General features: G+C 39.3%; 1 protein-coding gene across 1 annotated transcript in view; it reads right to left on the reverse strand.

The window, feature by feature from the left end:
* The window catches only part of LOC140241233 (uncharacterized), a 55551-nt gene that overhangs the window by 28240 nt on the left and 6784 nt on the right, over window positions 1-20527 (reverse strand). The window contains 20 exon segments of the mRNA XM_072320987.1: window positions 308-463; window positions 1908-2177; window positions 3814-3930; window positions 5276-5455; window positions 6242-6326; window positions 6883-7106; window positions 7777-7896; window positions 8707-8856; window positions 8859-8891; window positions 10040-10320; window positions 11432-11637; window positions 12141-12299; window positions 13608-13772; window positions 14471-14640; window positions 15661-15786; window positions 16492-16605; window positions 16796-16978; window positions 18213-18386; window positions 19057-19200; window positions 20239-20361. Of these exon segments, the coding sequence (XP_072177088.1) occupies window positions 308-463; window positions 1908-2177; window positions 3814-3930; window positions 5276-5455; window positions 6242-6326; window positions 6883-7106; window positions 7777-7896; window positions 8707-8856; window positions 8859-8891; window positions 10040-10320; window positions 11432-11637; window positions 12141-12299; window positions 13608-13772; window positions 14471-14640; window positions 15661-15786; window positions 16492-16605; window positions 16796-16978; window positions 18213-18386; window positions 19057-19200; window positions 20239-20361 (3180 nt within the window).

Here is a 20527-nt window from a genome sequence, read left to right on the forward strand (position 1 = left end):
CACTGCATTCTCCTGATTTTACGATACTTGTAATCATCATTAATGCTTCAAACAAATGCAGCACCTTCCTGATAGTTGGTGCTAAAATCTGTGACTGTTACCATGCATATGTAATATATCAGCAATGTGCATTAGGTATTTCATATCAAACAGATATTTTTGGAAGACTCACAGGCAGCCCTATGTGCATATTCATTACTCCAAAAATTCTTTTTTTATTTAGTGATAACATGTCCTGTTCTTAGAGAACAGATTCGTTAGAAAAAAATTGAGCAAAAATAAGAAAAGCAAAAAAAAGATAACTTACAAGAATCGTTGATCATGGCACCGTCAATGCTATTCAGAAGGTCAAAGGTCACAACACTGCCCTCTGGGTCACTTGCTGACACTGTGAAGTTGACTTGGTCCCCAACGACTAGGTTTAGAGTGGGCTGGACGCCAGTAACGTTTGGTGGAAAGTTTACTGTGGGGGGGGGGGGGGGATGGCAGAGACCAAACAAACACTTGTTCACCTTTGCATGGATAGAATAGGTAGAAGTCTTTCCTTCTTAAAGAAGAACTCTAAATGATTTACAGACTTTTACATTTGAACAACCATGAATAACTTCTACTGGGTACAGAGTTTTAGAGTTTATAGTAATTGGGATGAGGAATGAGAATATTTTCAAACTTTATAACAAATCTCAGTGAACAAGGATGATGACGTGGCAACTCCACCACAATACTGCATGAGTTGGGGCTCAAGATAGTAGAACCAAAGAGAAAGCTTGCATAAATTCTTCCAAGGTGAAATGTAAGCAGTATTGTAAGGGAATTACATCACTACATTTTTAAAATATGCAAGTCTCCTATGACATCATCCTTTTTCAGTGTGATTTTCTTTTTAAAGAGTATTGGTTTCTCTGCTCAAGGACCACAATAAATTCCACAAATCTATACACGGAGCTGTCGATTCATGTACCACATGATGTGCGATTATGATAATCGTCTGGACTCTCCCTTTAAAACAAACTCAGATGTACAAAGTATGCTCTGGTACAATCTCACCATGTATGTACATTAGCTTGTAAAAATCAATGGTCTGCACATGGCTCACATTACGTAGTTAAATACCCAGCCATGAATAGATCTGACAATGCATTTCATGTACTACAGTGAAAGCTGTGAACAAAGACCATTCAAGGGAGGCGGAGGAGAAGTCTGTAACGATTAGACAATAATTCTTTGCAGACAGGTCCATAATCAAACATAGCATGCTCTGAAGGGAATCAAATAGGGTGGTCTTAATGGAAAGGTGGTCATGAAAGAAAGGTGGCCAAAATTTGGAGATTTTTAAGTGAGTAGTACGCAAGCTAAATACTTGTCTCTTCAGGGAAGAGATAACCAAAGTTATAGCAATATGGAAAAATCGGTGACACGACATTTGCTCCTGCAACATTCACTCCAGTCTTATTTTCTTCACGGACTTAGGATTAGGGTTAGGGCTGTGATAGGGTTTAAGGTTTAGTTTTGATGCGAGGATTGGAATTACGGTTAGGGTTATGCTTGTAAGTAGAATTCACATTTGGCTTAGTGTGTAGATAGTTCATGGGGACAATTGTCACGAGAGCAAATGTCATGGAACCAGAAAATAAAGTGCAAATTGTCATTCTTGTGATTTATGAGTGGGGTGCCAGACACAAACTGATTTGTGTGCAAGAGAACAACAGAGGGTTGGGGTGGGAAAGGATTAACCTGTTCCATACTGAATTCTGAAATCCCCATAGACTTAACCCGTTGAGGACGGTTTGATTTTGCTACAACACGCATTTCCCATAGACACTTGCCCGAGTATACTCGGGACTCGTCCTCAACGGGTTAATACACAGGCCACCAGGGGTTATGAAATGGGTTAAAAGATGTCTCACGGAGCATGTCATTGTTGATGATGAAGTTCTCTTCCGTCTGTTTGGTGGAGATGCCCACGTTCTGGTCCTTGGTCGCCAGCGTGTCGAAGAGGCATTCCTCGCTGTCCCCGCAGCTGGCCCGGGCCAGCGCCAGGAGGGTGGAGTTCGTCATCTCCGTCTCGGCGATGAGCTCGTCGAGGAAGACCGGCGTGAAGGAGGCGTTGTTGAAGGCCGCCCAGGTCAGGTTGCCGCGGCCGTAGTCGAAGAGAGATGCAGAGGCGGAGATGCGCCCTGGGAATAGGGAACAGTGAGAGCGGTATCGCATTAATGCACTGCATCAACACAGGCTGGCTACCCATAAAGGAGTATGACTGTGCATGAATATGTATGATGCGTATCATAAAAGATGAACCAAGCATCATGTTGGTGTGTAACACATATTGGCGTATGCTGAAGAGACCAAACAGGATACCATACATGTGTACAGCATAGTACTGCCTGCAAAGAGGGCAGCAAGTATTGCATATAAAAAGTCACTGACACATTACGTACAACTTGTACTTATATGCTCCATATGTACACAAATGCGTAAGTCCTTGTTCCATGCATGTTTATGCAGAGGTGGATCCAGGAATTCCACAAAGAAAAAAAAAATTAAGGGGGATGCACACACCCCACCCCTCATTTTTTTCCCTTTTTATTTCTTCTGTTTTAACAAAAAATAAAGGGGGCGCTTGATGCACCCGTCTGGATCTGCCACTGGTTTATGTACATGTATGTATACTGTCATATTTTTTACTGTCACATCTACACATAAAGATGAGATATTCTAGTTTTTTGATGCTACAAAAGTAATAAGCTTTGAGAAGCAGAAAAAAACTCACTCTAATATCATTATTTGTCTTTGATGATCAAATTACACAGGCCATTAAAAGTTGTGTCTGAATGTTTGGACATGGGCACTTTTTACCTTCGATCTACAAGTATGTCCACGAGTAGGTCACACAAGGGACGTTTAGTAAACCGGATTTTTGGCTACGCGTCCAAAGTATCTTTAAAAACTAGAAATGTCGCTACAGCGACTGGTTATACCCCCGCCAAACAACATTTCATAAGCTTTGGTCAAAACAACATTTCATAAGCTTTGGTCAAAAAACTGAGGAAGTAGTTAAATCCGCAAGATCTTTCCTTGATCTTCTGCCATTAATATGCCGTTACCATGGCAACGTACTTTCGGGTACTGTCGAAAAATGCGTCTTGCACATCTACAACCAAAGGCACACATCTGTACCAAGTTTCATGGAAATTGGGCAAAAACTGAGGAAGTAGTTTGCAACACAAAATTTTCCATCTTTTGGCTCATAATATGTGAGCTGTTACCATGGCAACATACTTTTTGTCACTGTCAAGAAATGTGTCATGCTGACCTACATCCTAAGACAAACATTCAATATGAATTCCATGAGAATTGGAAGAACACTGATGAAGCAGTTTTGCCATGAAGCATTTTGCCCTATATTTTTTACCAATAACATGCCGTTACCATGGCAACACACTTTTTGCCACTGCGGAAATATGTGTCTTGCACATTAACATATTCAGATGAACATCTGTACCTAATTTCATAAAAATTGATCAAAAACTGTGGGAGGAGTTCGCGACGCAAGATTTGTACCCATTTTTGCCCATAATATGCCGTTACCATGGCAACGTACTTTTGGGTACTGTCAAAAAATATGTCTTGCACATCTACAACCCAAGGCACACATCTGTGCCAAGTTTTATGGGAATCGGTTGAAAACTGAGGAAGTAGTTCGCGACGCAAGATTTGCAACGGACCGACCGCCCGACCGCCCCACCGTCCGCTGATTCCTATATACCCCCTTCAAACTTCGTTTGGCGGGGGTATAAAAATGATAACACTCACATGTTTCGCCAAACTCAAATAAGTCGGCATCGGTGTAATTGCCATCTGCCCCAGTGGGTGGCTGAACCAATCCATCCGCTCTCACAAAGTCATTTGAAATGTCTCCATCCCAAACACCTGTGAAAAAGGGGTTATCAGACAGAAATTGACATCACATTGTATTGATGCACATCTACATGGAACTATGCTCACATGTAGACAAATGTGATTTTTTTTTCTTAAATATGTGCCTCCTTCCTGAACCATTTTATCATTACTACTAGTATCAGCTGAGATAGCAAGAAACGTGGATCACTCATCATCTATGACAACATAATTATGTGATGGCGTCAAGCACACATATCAAGAATTTACTAATCAATTAATACTTCTTCAAAGTCAAAGCATTCAGGAATTACAGTCATCAGTGTGTAAAATTCGAAATTACATGGCTACACACCAAATACAGTCACAATCATTCTTAGTTTTTAACTATTTCTGTTAATCATGGCATATATATACTTGTATACAATTGCAGTTCCAAATTGACATTTCTTTACTCTCTTTCAATTGACAGAACATCTTTCAAAAAGATAAATGTTCTCCAAATCCAAAGAGATAGATAGAGAGTTTATAAGCTTGAATAATACTATGTTGCATCATGCTCCTCAACTAAAATTACAGAAAAGTAATAAAGCTGGTGCAAAGATTAATTGGAACAAGTTACAATGAAAAGAAACTACACATTGCCTCTGCTCCCCCTCCACAACCCCCCCCCCCCAATACACAACAAACAAAATAAATGCATGCATTCCCCAAGCCTGAAATCGAAGAGATTAACCCGTTGAGGACGAGTATACCCGGGCAAGTGTCTATGGGAAATGCGTGCTGTAGCGAAATCAAACCGTCCTCAATCCGTTAACCCGTTCCTTCCGCAATTCTCTGAGCGCCTTTAATGCCCCTAAACGAAATTCTTTTTGCCCGTCGACAGAGAGGCAGACAGGTTGGTAATCCACCCGTGTGAAGGCAGTCAAGCGTTACATTCTATCCCCCTTTCCACAGTCAACTATACGTGCCAGTGAACAATACAAATATCGATTGGGTGCGAGGTATGAGTAGAGCGTGTGCTGATGAGCTCACAGAATCTTTTGTTTTACACAAAACCAGGCACCTGAATGGGGTGACTGGGGTAAGCGAACACAAAAATCTAACTGATCTCAGCCTTGATCGCTATGTACATGATCGTACGAGTTTACAGCAGAACAAGCGAAAACTAGATCAGGAAAAAGGTAAATAATACTGTGAAATACCCATTTTTCAAACAAAAGGAGAACAAATGCTTTTTATTAAACCCACTTTTCTGGGCATTTTAACACAAAGAAACATGAATTTAGGCCAAGAAAGCAGGCACCCTTGTCTTCATCTTGGGAACCTGGTATACCAGGTTCCTGTAAGGAACGGGTTAAAAGAGATGATCTCATACCAAAGAGCCCTCTGGTGACTCCCGTCTTGAAGCTTTCGGGAGCCGAAAACACGATGTCCAGAAAGCCCTCGATGACACCGACGTTGATGGACATCCCACTCTCTTGCCAGTACGCTACGATGCGAATCGTGCCGTTATCCAAGCGCTGCTGAAGTGAGAACATCCCACTAACATATGGACCTGATACAGAAATGGCAAAAATATTACTAGACAGCATTCAATTGTCTCTTCATCTGCTAGTATCTTTCTATATAAATCATTAAGTAGTGTTCCATTTTTCTTTTTTTCTTTTTTTTTGGTGAATTTGGACTTCCTGACAATTTCTGCAGTGGTTAATCTGAAATTGTAAGAGTATGGTAATGAATGGAAAAATGTTCACATGCACATTGCACTTATGTCCAGATCAGAGTTGATATTTGTTTGAGTGTTGTTAACTTTGCAAATAGTACCTGACTTGAAAAATTGTGCAAAAATAAAACCCCTGCAAAATAATTGGCATATAGAGTATTATCTCTTCTCTCTTGTATTTCTATTCACTTATGTCTGTCTGACTGCTTGACTTTCTACCTGTCTACCGCATATCTCTCTCTCCTACAGACACACAACCACACATTTGCACACATAAACAAACATACTAAGTGTATATATATATATATATATATATATATATATATATATATATATATATATATATATATATACATATGAATAATTGTGACTACAATTAAACCCTGACCTCCTCACATGGTACTTTTTTTATTTCCATTTACAAAACACTGTATTACACACATGTCTAACATGACAACACAAATCAAAACTTTTCTACTTTACAAAGAAGGCAATACTTTTCATTCATCTACTCATGGTAAGGCTTACAAAGATTTCAGAACATTTTTGCAACCACAAGCAAAAAAATTAAATGAAAGAATAAATAAATACGTAAACACAAATATTTTCTATTCTTACCAGAAGCAAGAGATGATTTGTTGAACAACTCGCCATCTACGTAGACATCAAAGTCAGTTCCTGTCTCCAGGAGTATCATCTCCACCTGTAGACCAATTCATTCACATGGGGATGAAACAAGCATTAATGAGTGCCAAAGGTCATACAAATATTGACCAAGTTGCGTTATACACGTAGTAAGAAACTAGCTTGTACACATGGAAAAAAGGAATGAGAAACATCAAAACTGTAGGGTATCTACCCCAACTGCAAGCACTTGATTAAAAGGATGCAAATGGATAAAATTTGCAAAGAGTTGGGAAAGCTGTCCTTTGATTACAATTTAGGACAGTGAGTACTCATCAAACTCAACATAGGATAATGCTTGTTACAAAAGTCCCTACCTAACACATCCTCCTCATACTTAACATATCTTTTGGGGACACTCATTCTGCTCAACGTTTCATTGTCCATCAATTTACAATGTATGGGAATTTGCTGGTTAACCATATGGAAGAAACATACTGACTATCTTCAAAACTACAGCATTATTTTTCCCAAAGTATTTATGGGCATAGCAAACACGTTCCATCCTTTTTGTAAAATGACAGACGTGAAGAATTATCACTTAGATCTCTCTCAGTCACACGGGTTCCACTTACGAGACTTGAATTGACAGTCCGGGCGGCGAAACCCGAGAAGAATGTCGCCTTGGACAGTTGCTGCGTCTCGACATCCAGGGCCCGCATGGTGCGACCTTGGAGTGTGAACAGTTCGGCGGTGCCGTTTATCTCCGGAACAGTGACCAGGGTGTACTCTCCCAGGCCGTTGAAGGTGTAATCGTAGCCATCTAAAGTGGTGATGTGGGGGTCGCCCAACATCCAACCTGCAAGAATTTGTGATATGACAGGTCCATTTTCATATCTATCTATCTATCTATCTATCTATCTATCTATCTATCTATCTATCAATCTATCTATCTGTCTGTCTGTCTGTCTGTCTGTCTGTCTATCTAGTTTTTATCTATCTACTCTATCTATCTATCTATCTATCTATCTATCTATCTATCTATCTATCTACAGCTGTATCTATCTATACATCTACACTACCTACATCTTTTTTACACACACATTTCCCTTATTCTACTCGGCTTATATTCCACTGTACAAATTTCTGAGCAGAATTTATGATGCACCAGGTACAAAAAACAGTACAAATTCGCATGCACTACATGGGCCTGAAGTAAAAATTCTCAGTCTTTGGTTTTGCTTGTACACACAGATTATGCTTGATCATTATGCTTTATCAATCGGAATATCAAAATTTATATGCAGAGCCCACATTACTGCACTAGTGTTTGTCTCCGTACTCAGCTACCAATGACTTTTACTTGTAAAACTAATCCTTACTGATTTTACCAAGTGTCTCAAATGTCTGTCTGTGTTCAATATGATGTGAAATGAGAGAAATACTATAAAATCATGAATTTACAATGACAAGCAATGCTTTCTTGGATCTACTAATTTATTTCCCCACGACAGCTTCTGGAGCTGTACCTGAGTTTGGTGGAAGGTAGCCATCGCAGCTTCCTGCGGGTCGCTTCTCAACATAGAGGTTGCAGAAAGCCTCATCATTGGCCGCTTGGCAACAGAAGTAGCGAGGGGATAGGTCAAACACTGTGTGAGGATCAAGAAAGGAATGAAAAAAAAAAATTATGTCTTGACTTCATGACACAGGGAGCAAATAGCACATCGCAACGATTGAAAGATGCTCTTTGAATATTGTGATTTCAATAAAACAACAGGAAATATCAAGTCTGGTGTCTTTCAACATTTTTTCAGAAGCATTTTCTTTTTTTCACCTCTAAAGAGTAAGTTTGAGTCAAGCATTGTTGCTTCTCATGAACTCAAAGTTAACATCTGGATTTGTTAAAACGATAAATAAAAGTCTCATAACGTTTCAGTCATGTATATAAGGTAAAATGTTACTATTGTTTTGCCCTGTAGGTTGATTGAGTGTGTGTGTGTGAGTGCGAGTTTACTATTGCACTGAATTGGATAGTTGTCAAACTTAGATACAGAGTGTTTATGATTTTTCCTAGATTGGCAAAACCAAACCTGTACTGGCTTTGATGGCATGCTGTCCAACAAAGCAGATGATTATAGAATCAGGAACTGACTTAAGCTTTTAATACCCAATTTCAGCCAACTTTAGAAGCTGTCAAGCTACATAACATGCCTCTGTGCTGATGTGAGAGGATCAATGTGCATGGGCTTTGCTAAAAACTTTTTATCAAAAGGGGGGTGTCAAACCCCCCCCCCCCAAGAAAAAAAAAATGTTGTAAAGAAGCCTGAAATTAAGTGAAAATTGAGAAATGTACTGACATGATCAAAATTTCTACTTCATGATATGCATCACACAGATTTAAAGGGGAATAAATCGGTTGAATAGGACGACATTCTGTGTGAAGGTAACAGGTGGCATACCAAACCAGTTTGTGAACAGCTCAAAGTCGAAGGACACGCCCCAGATGAACTGGTAGCGCTCCTCAAAGCTACTGGTGAAGACTCCAGCACCATAGCCAGGGATGAGGGACTGGTCTCCATTGTAGCAACACCTCATTCCCGCCCCATTGCGGGGGACACGGCGGTCTGAAGACAGAACGGCTGGCCTACAAGGGTACAACAAAATGATGCAATCAATGGTTTCAATTATCAGATTGCGGTGGTTCATTTCAGTTGCTTTAATAAGAAAGTACCTTTACTGCTGCATAAGAAGTGGGGCTGCATGGGTAATATTTAGACAACTGTATACACCTACGTAACTGCACTATTTCATAATGAAATAAGAAATGTCAGTGTGTCAGAAATACTCATTATCACCTGAAAGCAAGCAGGGTACTGGCAGCTATTTCAGCTACTACGTTTTTAGCATAGTCAAGTTGGGGCCAACATTATCCCAAATTAAAAAAAAAAATGTGATGATAATAAAAGAGCCTTCAACAGGTTAACAACGCTTTTAACTCTTTATGTGCCATGGTGTAAGCCCCCTGTGTGCCACATTATTCTGAAACAACAATGTACGCTGTAGTCATGCTTTTGGCAAATCTATGTAACTTTTACAGATTTTTGTTACCCTGGACATGTAATGAGTAACGTTGTAGAGAATATGCCAACCTTTGTTTGTTTTTCTTTCAAATGACCAGTGGCTACATTAATTTTAGAGAAATGACTTTTGCACACAAAACATTGACAGAAACTTAGAATTTAATCGCAAGTCCAGTTTGGAACACCACTCGATAGTCAATCACCACATAAAATGCAAGCTACATGTGATAAGAATGGAATCACGAGAAATGCTTTCATTGTACTGTGTCATTTGGCGATTTATGGGTCGATTTGGGCGGATTTGTGCCTTTGAGCAGAATATGCGAAGTTGGCACGCCGTCGACTGAGTCGGGCGTGCTAACATGACACATAGCGAGTTAATTAAACTTCAGATACAGCAGGATTGCACATGACCCACAGATATACCACATAAAGAATTACACTTGTCTCTTTATTGCATACACTGTGAGTTCTCAGACATGAATGTCAACGCAGAGCATTCCTGTACATACATCTCCAAGTTTCATTAATATGCCACGTTAAAAAAATGAAAATAATTGTACAATTCAGCAGTGCATCATGTTTTTGATCAATTCAAGTCCTTGCATAAAATCTGTCCCAAAAGTTCTCCAAGCATACTCTGTTTTCTTTTTCTTTTTGATTTGTTTTGTTCTGTTGCTGAAAGCTGAGGAGATCTTGATGCGACACATACCGTCCAGACTATTAATCTGATTCAGAAGCTCAGCATCCAAGGGCCTTGCGGACGAAGAAGCTGTGACCCGGCGGCTGTTGCGACGCCCGGAGCTGAAGGAGCCGTCCTCCCCTCCCTGGCCAAAAGAGCAGGGGCAGGTACCGAGGTAGCGGTCCCAGATAGAGGGGTCCGGCTCCCCCCTGTACCAGTCCAGGCAATACTGCTTCGGGTTGATGGTGGTGTCAGTGTTGCTCTCCAAGCGGTAGATCCAGCGCCCTTTCAGACCTGTGTTGCCCACATACCTACACACCAAAAATAAGCACGCGGGTCAAGTTTGCTGGCTCTTGTACACGGCCTACAATTTTCTTTCTTTTATTTTTTTTTTTTCATAGAACTAGTCCAAGTATTGCTCCATACATATTTCCTTCACAGCAGCCCAAAGCTTGTGTGAGATTTACACAAGTCTTGTCAAATGTGTTAGATTAACCACATTTACAAGAAAAACATTGACTTCTTCTTGAAAAATTCAATTCAATTCAATTCAATTCAATTCAATTCAATTTCATTCAATTAATTTCAATTCAATTCAATTTGTGGAAATAAAATTGAATTGAATTGAACTGAATTCAGTAGAAAGGAATAATACACTAAAAAAATATATTCAGAGACCTGAAATCAAATTGACAGAGGGTTCTCTCATCACTGAAAACATTCTTATTGCTGTTACATCCTTCTACTGCATTCCTGCATCCAATAATGTATCTATTTTCTTTTCTTTTCTTTTCATTTTCTTTTTTTTTTTTTTTTTGGGGGGGGGGGTGGTGTTAATATCACGTCATGTTGATATCATGGAAGAATTACAAAAGATGAGGTCCAAGAGTTAATGAAATAAATCTTCATGCAGATGAATAAATGCAGAAAAAAGTGAAAATCTATGACAACTACCACCCCACATTGTACAATAGAAGCAAGGGGATCCACCAATATATGCAAAAAGCAACTGAGAATTAGAGTACATCAGTTTTCTTCACACAGACAAGACAATTGATATTCTCTTTCTGACTTCCAAAGTAATATGTCTTTATGTTTTTACAATCTTAAAGGGAAACAGGAAATTATCAATTTAAAGAAAACTACACAGTTCAGGAAAAAAAAAAAATTATACTGTTTCTCTTTGTTACTTTGTAAACAGCAAAACTAAAATTGGGACAAATTAAAAACAAATGTAAACTTTAGAGTCCACAATATACACGTAAGGAAATGCTGACATTTCACTAAATAACAACAGAAAGTAATAGTGAATTGTATTTGAATACACATTTCACCTCAAGACTCTTGAAAAGAAAATTCATAAAAGTCACCAAAGAGTGAAGGTGTGGACGTAAAAATAGAAAGCAGGAACACAGCACTCACTGATCTGGCCTGAATCTCTCATTGACCCCAACAAATGGACTGTCCAGGTGGGTGTTGACGTACTGCCCATTGCCGAGGTTGTAGCCGATGATGACGTTTGTGCTGGCGAGAGTCTGCGGATCCCAATTCATGTCGCCCTCTTGGTAGTTGAAGAGCACAAAGCCGTACCGCGAGTCGGTCACCAGAGCGGCTTGGAAGGTGTTTGTCTGGGCATATGTAAATTAGAAAAGCGGAATATTTTGCTACTATTTTCGTCAGGTGTTATTAAAGCATTGATGTGTCATAAAAACCAACCCATCGACCACATCAGCTTTGGGATGGTATGATTTAGAAAAAAAAAAAGTTAGCCCTTTAACAGTCTAATGTCTCTTTAAATATGAATTATCTGGATAACGGAGGATAACATATATGCCCTGCTCTGAAATTCCATTGCAAATATAGGAAACATGTACAGGGTGGATTCAGAACAAGAATAAAACTAATAACTCTCACAACATACTGAGTGGATGGTAAGAAAGAAATAATATTCATAATGTTCAAGCAACTTTTATATGTCTTTTTAATTCATAGCATCTCAGATCATCCAGGGACTTTATAGCTATGCAGTTTGTTCCATCATACACATTTCTCTATTAAACACAAGGTAAAATCATCTGTTTCCTTGAGTTTGCAGCGATAACGCATTAAACCTTCTTCCAAGTGAACTCACGTTGCTAGAGATGAACGACGGCAGGTTGCTCCACGTGATCACCAGCATCCAGGTGGCGTTGAAGTTGGAGAAGTCAGAGTCAAAGGCTTGGATCCTCTCATTAGCATCTACGAGAACGGCCGTTTCATTGGCTGTGTTGCTTTCCAAAAACTCATACACCTGTTATTGTTTGTTTAACAAACAAACAAACAAACAAACAAACAAACAACAAAACTCTCATAATCACACATAGGATTATTGACTGCATGGCAGCCAGTCGGAGCAGACCCCAAGTGTTTTGAGTAAGTTTTGTAGTAGCATCAAACATACCTTTATCAATAATGCCAACTCAGGCCTAAGTAAGCAGAGGAAAATGACCATGCATCCCTAGGATATGTACTGCAATTAATTTCTTTACACACATTACAATTTGAATGGAAAGGTTGTCATAAATCAGCACTGAAACACCACCAAAAGTACAAGATCACCACAATGTCATTTTTGTGACATGTCAAATTTGTGAAAAACTGTATACGCCATATATTTCGCGAGTCTAAATTTTCGCGAATCGGGAATTCCCGACAATTTTGCGAGTGGTTAAATTCGCGATCGTGGAGTCCTGTACTGAACAGAGAAGTGTACTCGCGTACGTCACATTCACATATGGGATCAAAGTCAATATTTTCATGTGTCTTTAATTTCGTGAATAGCACCTGACTCGCGAAATTTGCGAAAATAAAAACCTCACGAAATATTCGGCGCATACAGTACTGTATTGTGAATTCATTATGACAATTCATCTTACTGTTCCTGTAAATTTATATAATGGATGCATAATTATATCAAAAAAGCTCATAAAAACAAATTTGATTTCAAGAAAGAAATTACATAAACTGGACAGGAACAAGGCACTCTTTTTCTTCATGTGATTATTTTCCTCCACTAAGGATGTTATATCTCTGCCTAATCCAAAAGGTTTTGAATTTGGATGAAACTTAATACAGAAAGAGTTGAAAATAACACATGGAAAAGGTGATTAAATTTTGGTAGTGATCTGGACCAACGTCTGGATCAAGGAATTTTACTATTTATTCTTAAAGGATTCTTTACCACTGGCAAATATGGAGGTGTACAGTAGACTCCCGTTATAACGAAGTCCTCAGGACCGGCAGTTTTCTTTGGTTATATTGAAATTTCACTATAACCGAACGAATAAACAATATAAAACAAAGAGACAATAATTTTGTGACCTGCATTTTAATTTCGTTGTAACCAGATTCGTTATGAGCGTTTTTGTCATAATGGGAGTGCATTGTATATTATGTGCAACGAGTGTGTAATTGGACCACAGAAGGTAGAGACATTAAAAGGGTTCTGTCGTCATCGGGAAATGGGGCGACATTCAGCATAAATGTGTATATGGGTGGAAATGAGCTGCTGCTTGGCAGAGGTTTGCACTCAATCTCCGAGTGCTTATTTTCTAGTTACCTGATAGTAAACCTCTCCCCTGTTCTGGCTGATGTCAACGTCAGCCCAGAACGGGGCAATGAGAGGGACGGTGGTGCTGTTGGAAAACCCGTTGGGATACGGGTTGGGGAACCCGTACTTCTCGTCATTCTCATTGATGAAGACAATGAGGCCATTGTCCATGAACTGTGGGGAAGAGAACAAAATTTTGCATAATCAAATGTATCTGGAAAATCCATGGCCTCATCTACTCAGCCACAAGCTCTTCATCAGGACAGCTCTATCCTATTCAAATCAAACGTGACCGCCCAGCTCAAAACCCACAAAAAGGAGGACAAAATGAGTTTCTACTATTCTACATAGTTTAAATTAAGTAAGCTCTAAGCTTTTAAATGATATAAAAGTAAGCTGATAAAAATTGGATCATCCTAACCAATTCAAAAATTAAAGTGATTGAAATAGGAGAGAGTTGGGAGGTGCAGTTTCATAGGAAAGGGAGAAGAGGATTTGAAGACTATGGATCGAGAAGTTTTGTTGGAATTTTCAAAGGATTCTTGCAGGATTCTCTACTATTGGGAAATAGGGCAAACGAACGAGGGAATTCAGGCTGCATGTCCAATATATTTGAGGTGTGCATACACGCACTTAGTGCAAGCTCAAGGTGCAGCAAGAAGCTATTAAAGGTAGGGTTACTAAAAAGGGTTCTCTGTTTTCATTGGGGAATAGGGCCATTGTTGGCATATGTGTATATGGGTTCAATATGCTGCTTCGTGGAGGTCTGCAAGTGCTCTCTGAGTGCTTCTTTAGTTTCAATCATTCTGTTTAACACCCTTTGCCAATGGAACATGGGATGCGGAATCCCATCCAGACTGCCTGGTACTCACGTAAAGACTGTAGTAAAAGGTGTCGCCGAAGGGGAATCCCGTCGGGGGACGGATCGTCGGGGAGATCTCCTCCTGCGAAGGGTTCCTGGAACCATCGGGCGCTGCCGTCTCCGATGTGGCAGACAACTCGCTGTCCCCATTGGACTCTGAGTACGGGAACAGGATGATTTCTGGCACAGAGACAGAGGCAAAGACTGAAGTCAGGCTTTGGTTCTAGACCTCCTACCTGATGACATAAGTTTAACCCTTTGTGTGCCTTCAGTGTTGATTGGTAAAGAAAAGCCCACAGCCTTGTAAACATTATTCACAGTCTAAATCACGGCGAGAGTTAAGTTTACAGTGAAGTACTGGAAAAGTTAATAGCTACAGGAAAAACTGGACATGACATATCTACATGTAGATCAATTCTTTCTGTTTGCAAGGGAAGAATATACGCTACAACTTCACTACCTTTTCTTTAGAAGAGTCATTTTCCTCCTTCATTGCAATTATTGACATACGTATTTCAGTTTTGAATTGACAAAAGCAAGAAATGCAAAAAAACTGGGATAAAAAAAGAAGAAGAATTGGAGTGAAAAGCTCATCAAAGTCGACAGGTCATATTTCCTGAAGATTTGAGTACAGCATGTGTACAGGTGATACAAAACCACCCTCTACATTTTCAATGACATTTGCTAGCTCCAGTCACTCTATATTTGAAAATTTTGCTCATGCTCTTGCAGCCTGGAGTTTAAAGCTGCCTGGAGCTTGAAGCACAATTCGACCCAAGACATATCTATTACTTTAAACCACTGTAGAGCTTTTTTCTCTCATTTCTACTTTGCCTCATTTTCTAGACCAAACACTTATTTAAACATGTGGCCATCATGTTACTTCTACCAGATGGCCACAATTGAAAGGTGACATGCTGGGCAATTCTTCAACAGATAGGTCAAGCCCCACCCCCCCCCCCCCCACTTACTTGAAAAAACAAAAACAAAAAAAATAACAAAATAAAACCTTGATGGGACTTGGACGGATTCTTCCCATTTAAATCACTAAACTTGACCTCAGGATAAGTCATACAATGGTGGTACAGGAAATGTAGAAATTATATGAGTGCCACACAGTCACACAGTGACTGCTCATTGCAGATCACAAGCACGTGGTCTGGGAGTAATGAAAGAGACATCGTTTATAAGTAAATTTACCTATGCAGGTTATGCCGTTGCCGGTGAAGCCATCGTTACATCCACATGCAAAGCTGCCATTGAGGTTGGTGCAAAGAGCATTGGGGCTGCAGTCGTTCAGGGTGTCGTTCAGGCACTCATTGATGTCTAAAAAGAAGAGGAGATGTAATTTGTTTTCATCAGTTATGATGATACAATTATGATATATGTAAGGCGCTTAGAAACTATGTATCAAGTGCAGTAAAAATGCTAATTATTATTATTATTATCAGTCACTTGTATAGGGCCCTAGCTGTTGTACATATTTCAACACATGTGCAACTCTACTCTCATACACCCACAGGCCAACTTCTCCTTATGAAAACTATGCATAGGTACAGGGTGTGATTGTCTTTCACTTGTAATTCAATCTTTCATGTGTGGTTTGTATCACATAAACATAACAATTTCATATTACATTCTCACTTGGCATACCTGGTGAAAAAAAACCCCAAAACAAAACAAATGTAGGTGGAGGAAAGAGTTCCTGAACTTTGACCTATATCAATTAAAAACATCTTCCAAAAAAAAAAAAGTGACTTTGTTTGAATGTATGGATCATAATTATGATCAAGACAAATGCACAAAAAAAGGTTGACTACAAGTCAGGCATTTTCAGCTCTGACATAAAAAAGAGACAAGTCAGATTTTGATTATGGATCGAGCACCTACTGTTCTTAAAATTAATGAGACATGCCAAGAAACCATGTGACAAATACTACCCATGCAACATCAAAGCCATTTTTACCATTATATCATCTATTGGTTGGTATAATGGTGAAGAAATTCTGATAGAACTGTGTCTAAATTTACCTTGCTCACACATCGTGCCCGTCCAGCCCGACACGCACTGGCACCGGAATTGATTGACCTCGTTGAAGCACGTTCCATTGTTCTGACACGGTGAACTCGCGCATTCGTCGATGTCTGAGACGGGGGAAATAAAAATGGAAGACAGCGATTAAGCCATGTTCGTGGAATATTAGAAACTGTGCACACATCTGTGAATTTATATATATATATACATATATATATATATATATATATATATATATATATATATTTTTTTTTTTTTTTTTTAAGTTTTCAGTTTTTAGCACTAGCTGGTCATGATTACCTGTACAAGTTGGTACTGTGCCAATGGTAGTACCATCGTCGCATCTGAGGACGGCGCCCTCAGGGTTCATCTGGTAGCCCGCATTGCAGAAGAAGCCGATGATTTCGTTGTGGCTAAACACTGGACTGCTGACAGTTCTGTTTAGGCCGCCATTGTTTGGTGCCGCAGGGAGAGCGCATGTTGCTTTGAGGAGAGAAATGATGTCAAAATTTGAAAATATGCCGTGTGTAAGAGGTATCATGACATTGCACATTAATATTCTTTTTGTTTTTACCCCAGTGAGACTTACACTGTACAAAGTAGGCAAATATAGATACATGTTTTGTATACTGGCCTCGGTACTTCATTGAACACCAAAGACTGAGCTTATTATTGCATACGTGCTAAAAAAGTGGGAGGGAAAAGAAAAAAGGTGTTCAGAGCCTCTATACAGAAAGCAAAGGAGACTGAAGCCCACAATACATTTGTAATGTTGTGCAATGACATGAGATTGAAGTTTCTTCCTATTTGAATGCTATCAAAAAGGTATCCTACTCGCAATTCATTTTGTGCAAGACAAGCAGGTATACATATCACCCAGTTTCAATTGTGTGATATTCACCATGGACAAGAGCGGTCTTCTTAACCCTCAAGAAAGTTATATCATGATGAAACCTACGTAATTAGCATATGGCAAGAGAAGTACGAAAGTAAACTTCAGTGGGAACATGGGAATGACCCCCCCCCCCCCATCAATAAAATAATAGAAAGTGCAAACTAATATTAACATTTTGTTTAAAAACTGGTAACAGAGTTCTTTTCTGATGCTATGCAAACTTCTTCCTGCAGAGAAAGTTTGCAGGAGTGCAGAAAAAGACACTGGTACCAGTTTTTAGTACCATTTAATTAGTAATTTTTAATTGTTTCCATGCTTTTCTTCATTCACACATATCATTTGATCATGATAACTTCACAACATCTAGTCATGTTGTAAAATGTTTGTGGCTGAATACCTTTTAAATGTCTCACATATCATGACTTTATAAACTCTAAGGCCCGAATTCACGAATGTTGTACAAATGAAACCATGGTTTAAACCATGGACTAAAACCATGGAGCGCCAAGTGTCGCATGGAATATTTCGTTACGAAATCAGTCATTTTGTCGATGAAATCATTATTTTGTAATGTAAGACAAAATTTTGTCAATAAATGAACATTTCGTCCATGAAATGATAATTTCCTTAACGAAACGGTCATTTTGTCAACGAAATGACCAACTTCGTTACGAAATATTCCGTGCGACACTTGGCGATCCATGGTTTTTGTCCATAGTTTAAACCATGGTTTCATTTGTACCACCTTCGTGAATTCGGGCCTAAAAGAGAAAAGTCAGAGAAGCAAGGCAAGGGGCAAAATAATTTGTATAGGACACTTACCAAAGCACTCTGGGGGAGGTGGAGAGAAGGAGCTGTTCACACATGTACTATTCTCTGAACCTATCAACTGATAACCTTGGTCGCAGAGGAAAGTGACCGATGACCCACTGCGATAGAAAGTCTGGTAAGGGGTAATGATCAGCGGAGGGGAAATGTCTGGGCTGATGCAGGCATCTGGTCAAAGAGAAGACAAGCAAATGATAATTTGTACCATATCACAGTCAGGTGGTTTGATACTACACGTTTTGTACATTCTTCATTTCCAAATGACATATTGGTAATATTGTACTTTGCATGCTAGTTAGCTGACATTACAACCCAGAATGAATTCTTCGGCCTCTACAGTCTGAATGTCTTTAGATATTTAAAATAATGTGTTGGCGAGGGCTTTCCTGGAAGAAGGCTGTTGGGGGATTAAAAAGGCAGCAGGACAGAGGCAAAGCCTGAACAGTAGGGCCAATGTGGACAAATATTTGACAGGCATACGACAGCAACACTAGATTGTGTATTACTATTTACAAGGAAATGTCATGGGCAAGTGATGATTATCACTAACAAAAACAAAACATAACAAAAAGAGGAAAACAAAACAAACATATTGAAAACAAATGGCAGAAGAATACAGCAAAGCCTGAACAGTTGAGCAAATGTGGGCAAATATTTGACAGGTCGTTTTCATATTAAAGTTGGTATAGGCATCTATGACAGAAACACTGGATTGTGCAGCTATTCACAATGAAATGTCATGGGCAAGTAAAAATAGCAATATAAGAACAAAACAACTCCCCAAAACACCCCTAGAAAAGACAACAAAAACAAACAAACAAGTGATTTCAAACTGCACCTGCACAGAGTTCGGAGGATTCGTCAAAGTTGTCCAGGCAATCATACGGGTAGCCATCGCAGAGGTACGAGTTGGGGATGTAGAAACCATCGGGGCAGCGGAAGAAATCGGGCTTGGGGCAGAAGGCCGACACGTTACGAATATCTGCAGCCGAATGAGAGGTGGGGATGGAATCTCATCTTCAAGGGTGTCAGACTCAACATGAGTATTCATTTGCAAAGCATTTATGTGGATGGGAATGTGGAGTAGCCAGCAAGGATTAACACTGAATTATTATGTCGATTGAGAAAATTCATGCAAAGTCTGCATGCAAAATGGTTTTCGGCATCAGCCATGCCTTGTGAGTGCCTGGAAAAATATAAATGCTCTTCAACTCCCACATATTCATTACAACAAGCACAAAACGTTCATAGCTTGAAATATATGCTTTAAACAAATGTTTCTTGAGAGGTATAAATAATTGGTTTACGGGGTAGTTAAAGTTCTATGTATTTCAACCGATGTTTTCTTGTAGTATTTTCAAAAACATATACTCACATCATAATTATTCTTGTTTCACTCAAAATTTTAATAGTATATCATATGTATTACCCTGTAAATAATCCTATACTATGCAATAATCGTATACTGTATAATGCCATATATTTCGCCAGTCTGAACTTTCGCAAATTGGAATTCCTGATGAGTTCGCGGGTGGTTGAATACGTGATCGTGGAGTCTTGCACTGAACAGAGAATTGTACACGCATAAGTCACATCCACATCAGGATCAGAGTCCATATTTTCGCATATCTTTAATTTCGCGAACAGCACCTTACTCGCGAAATTCTTGAAAATAAAAACCTCACGAAATATTCGGCATATAGGCTACAGTACTACAAAGGGCTGATAATCAAGCCCTGGTACATATGCATATAGTGTTTTCGTTAGCACTTTGCTTTTTCTTCCGATATTGTTAAATATATTTGTTTATAATTCCATTGGGGTTTTCATTTTACAAGCACTGCTTCTTAGCAGTCTCCTCAACATTTGTAATTACATGTATATGTAATTATGAAAAATTGTTGTGATATGTTGTACAATGTATGTTTTCAATGTCCTCAATGTGGGATATGAATTTCATTTTTTGTTTCATTTCATTTCATTATGTTTCATTTTGTTTCGTCACAAAAGAAAGGCATACCACAGCAGAGCTCCTCGGAGTCGTCGTAGTCATTGAGGCAGTCGCCCGGATATGCGTCGCAGACGTAGAAGTCTGGGATACAGGTCCCTTCGGGGCAGCGGAAAAAGTTCTCCTGGCATTGCTCTGCACATGAAAAATGGTGACAGCACTACGTTAAACTCGTTAAGTTTCTGGGGGAATTATGATACAGCAATTATGGTCTTATCATCATTAGATTTTCATCTCTAAATTGACTGCATAGTACATGTATCTGATATATCGATGAAAGGTTAGATGGAGCCCGAAAACA

Source organism: Diadema setosum, chromosome 17 (genome assembly GCF_964275005.1).
Source record: "Diadema setosum chromosome 17, eeDiaSeto1, whole genome shotgun sequence".
Classification (NCBI taxonomy): domain Eukaryota; kingdom Metazoa; phylum Echinodermata; class Echinoidea; order Diadematoida; family Diadematidae; genus Diadema; species Diadema setosum.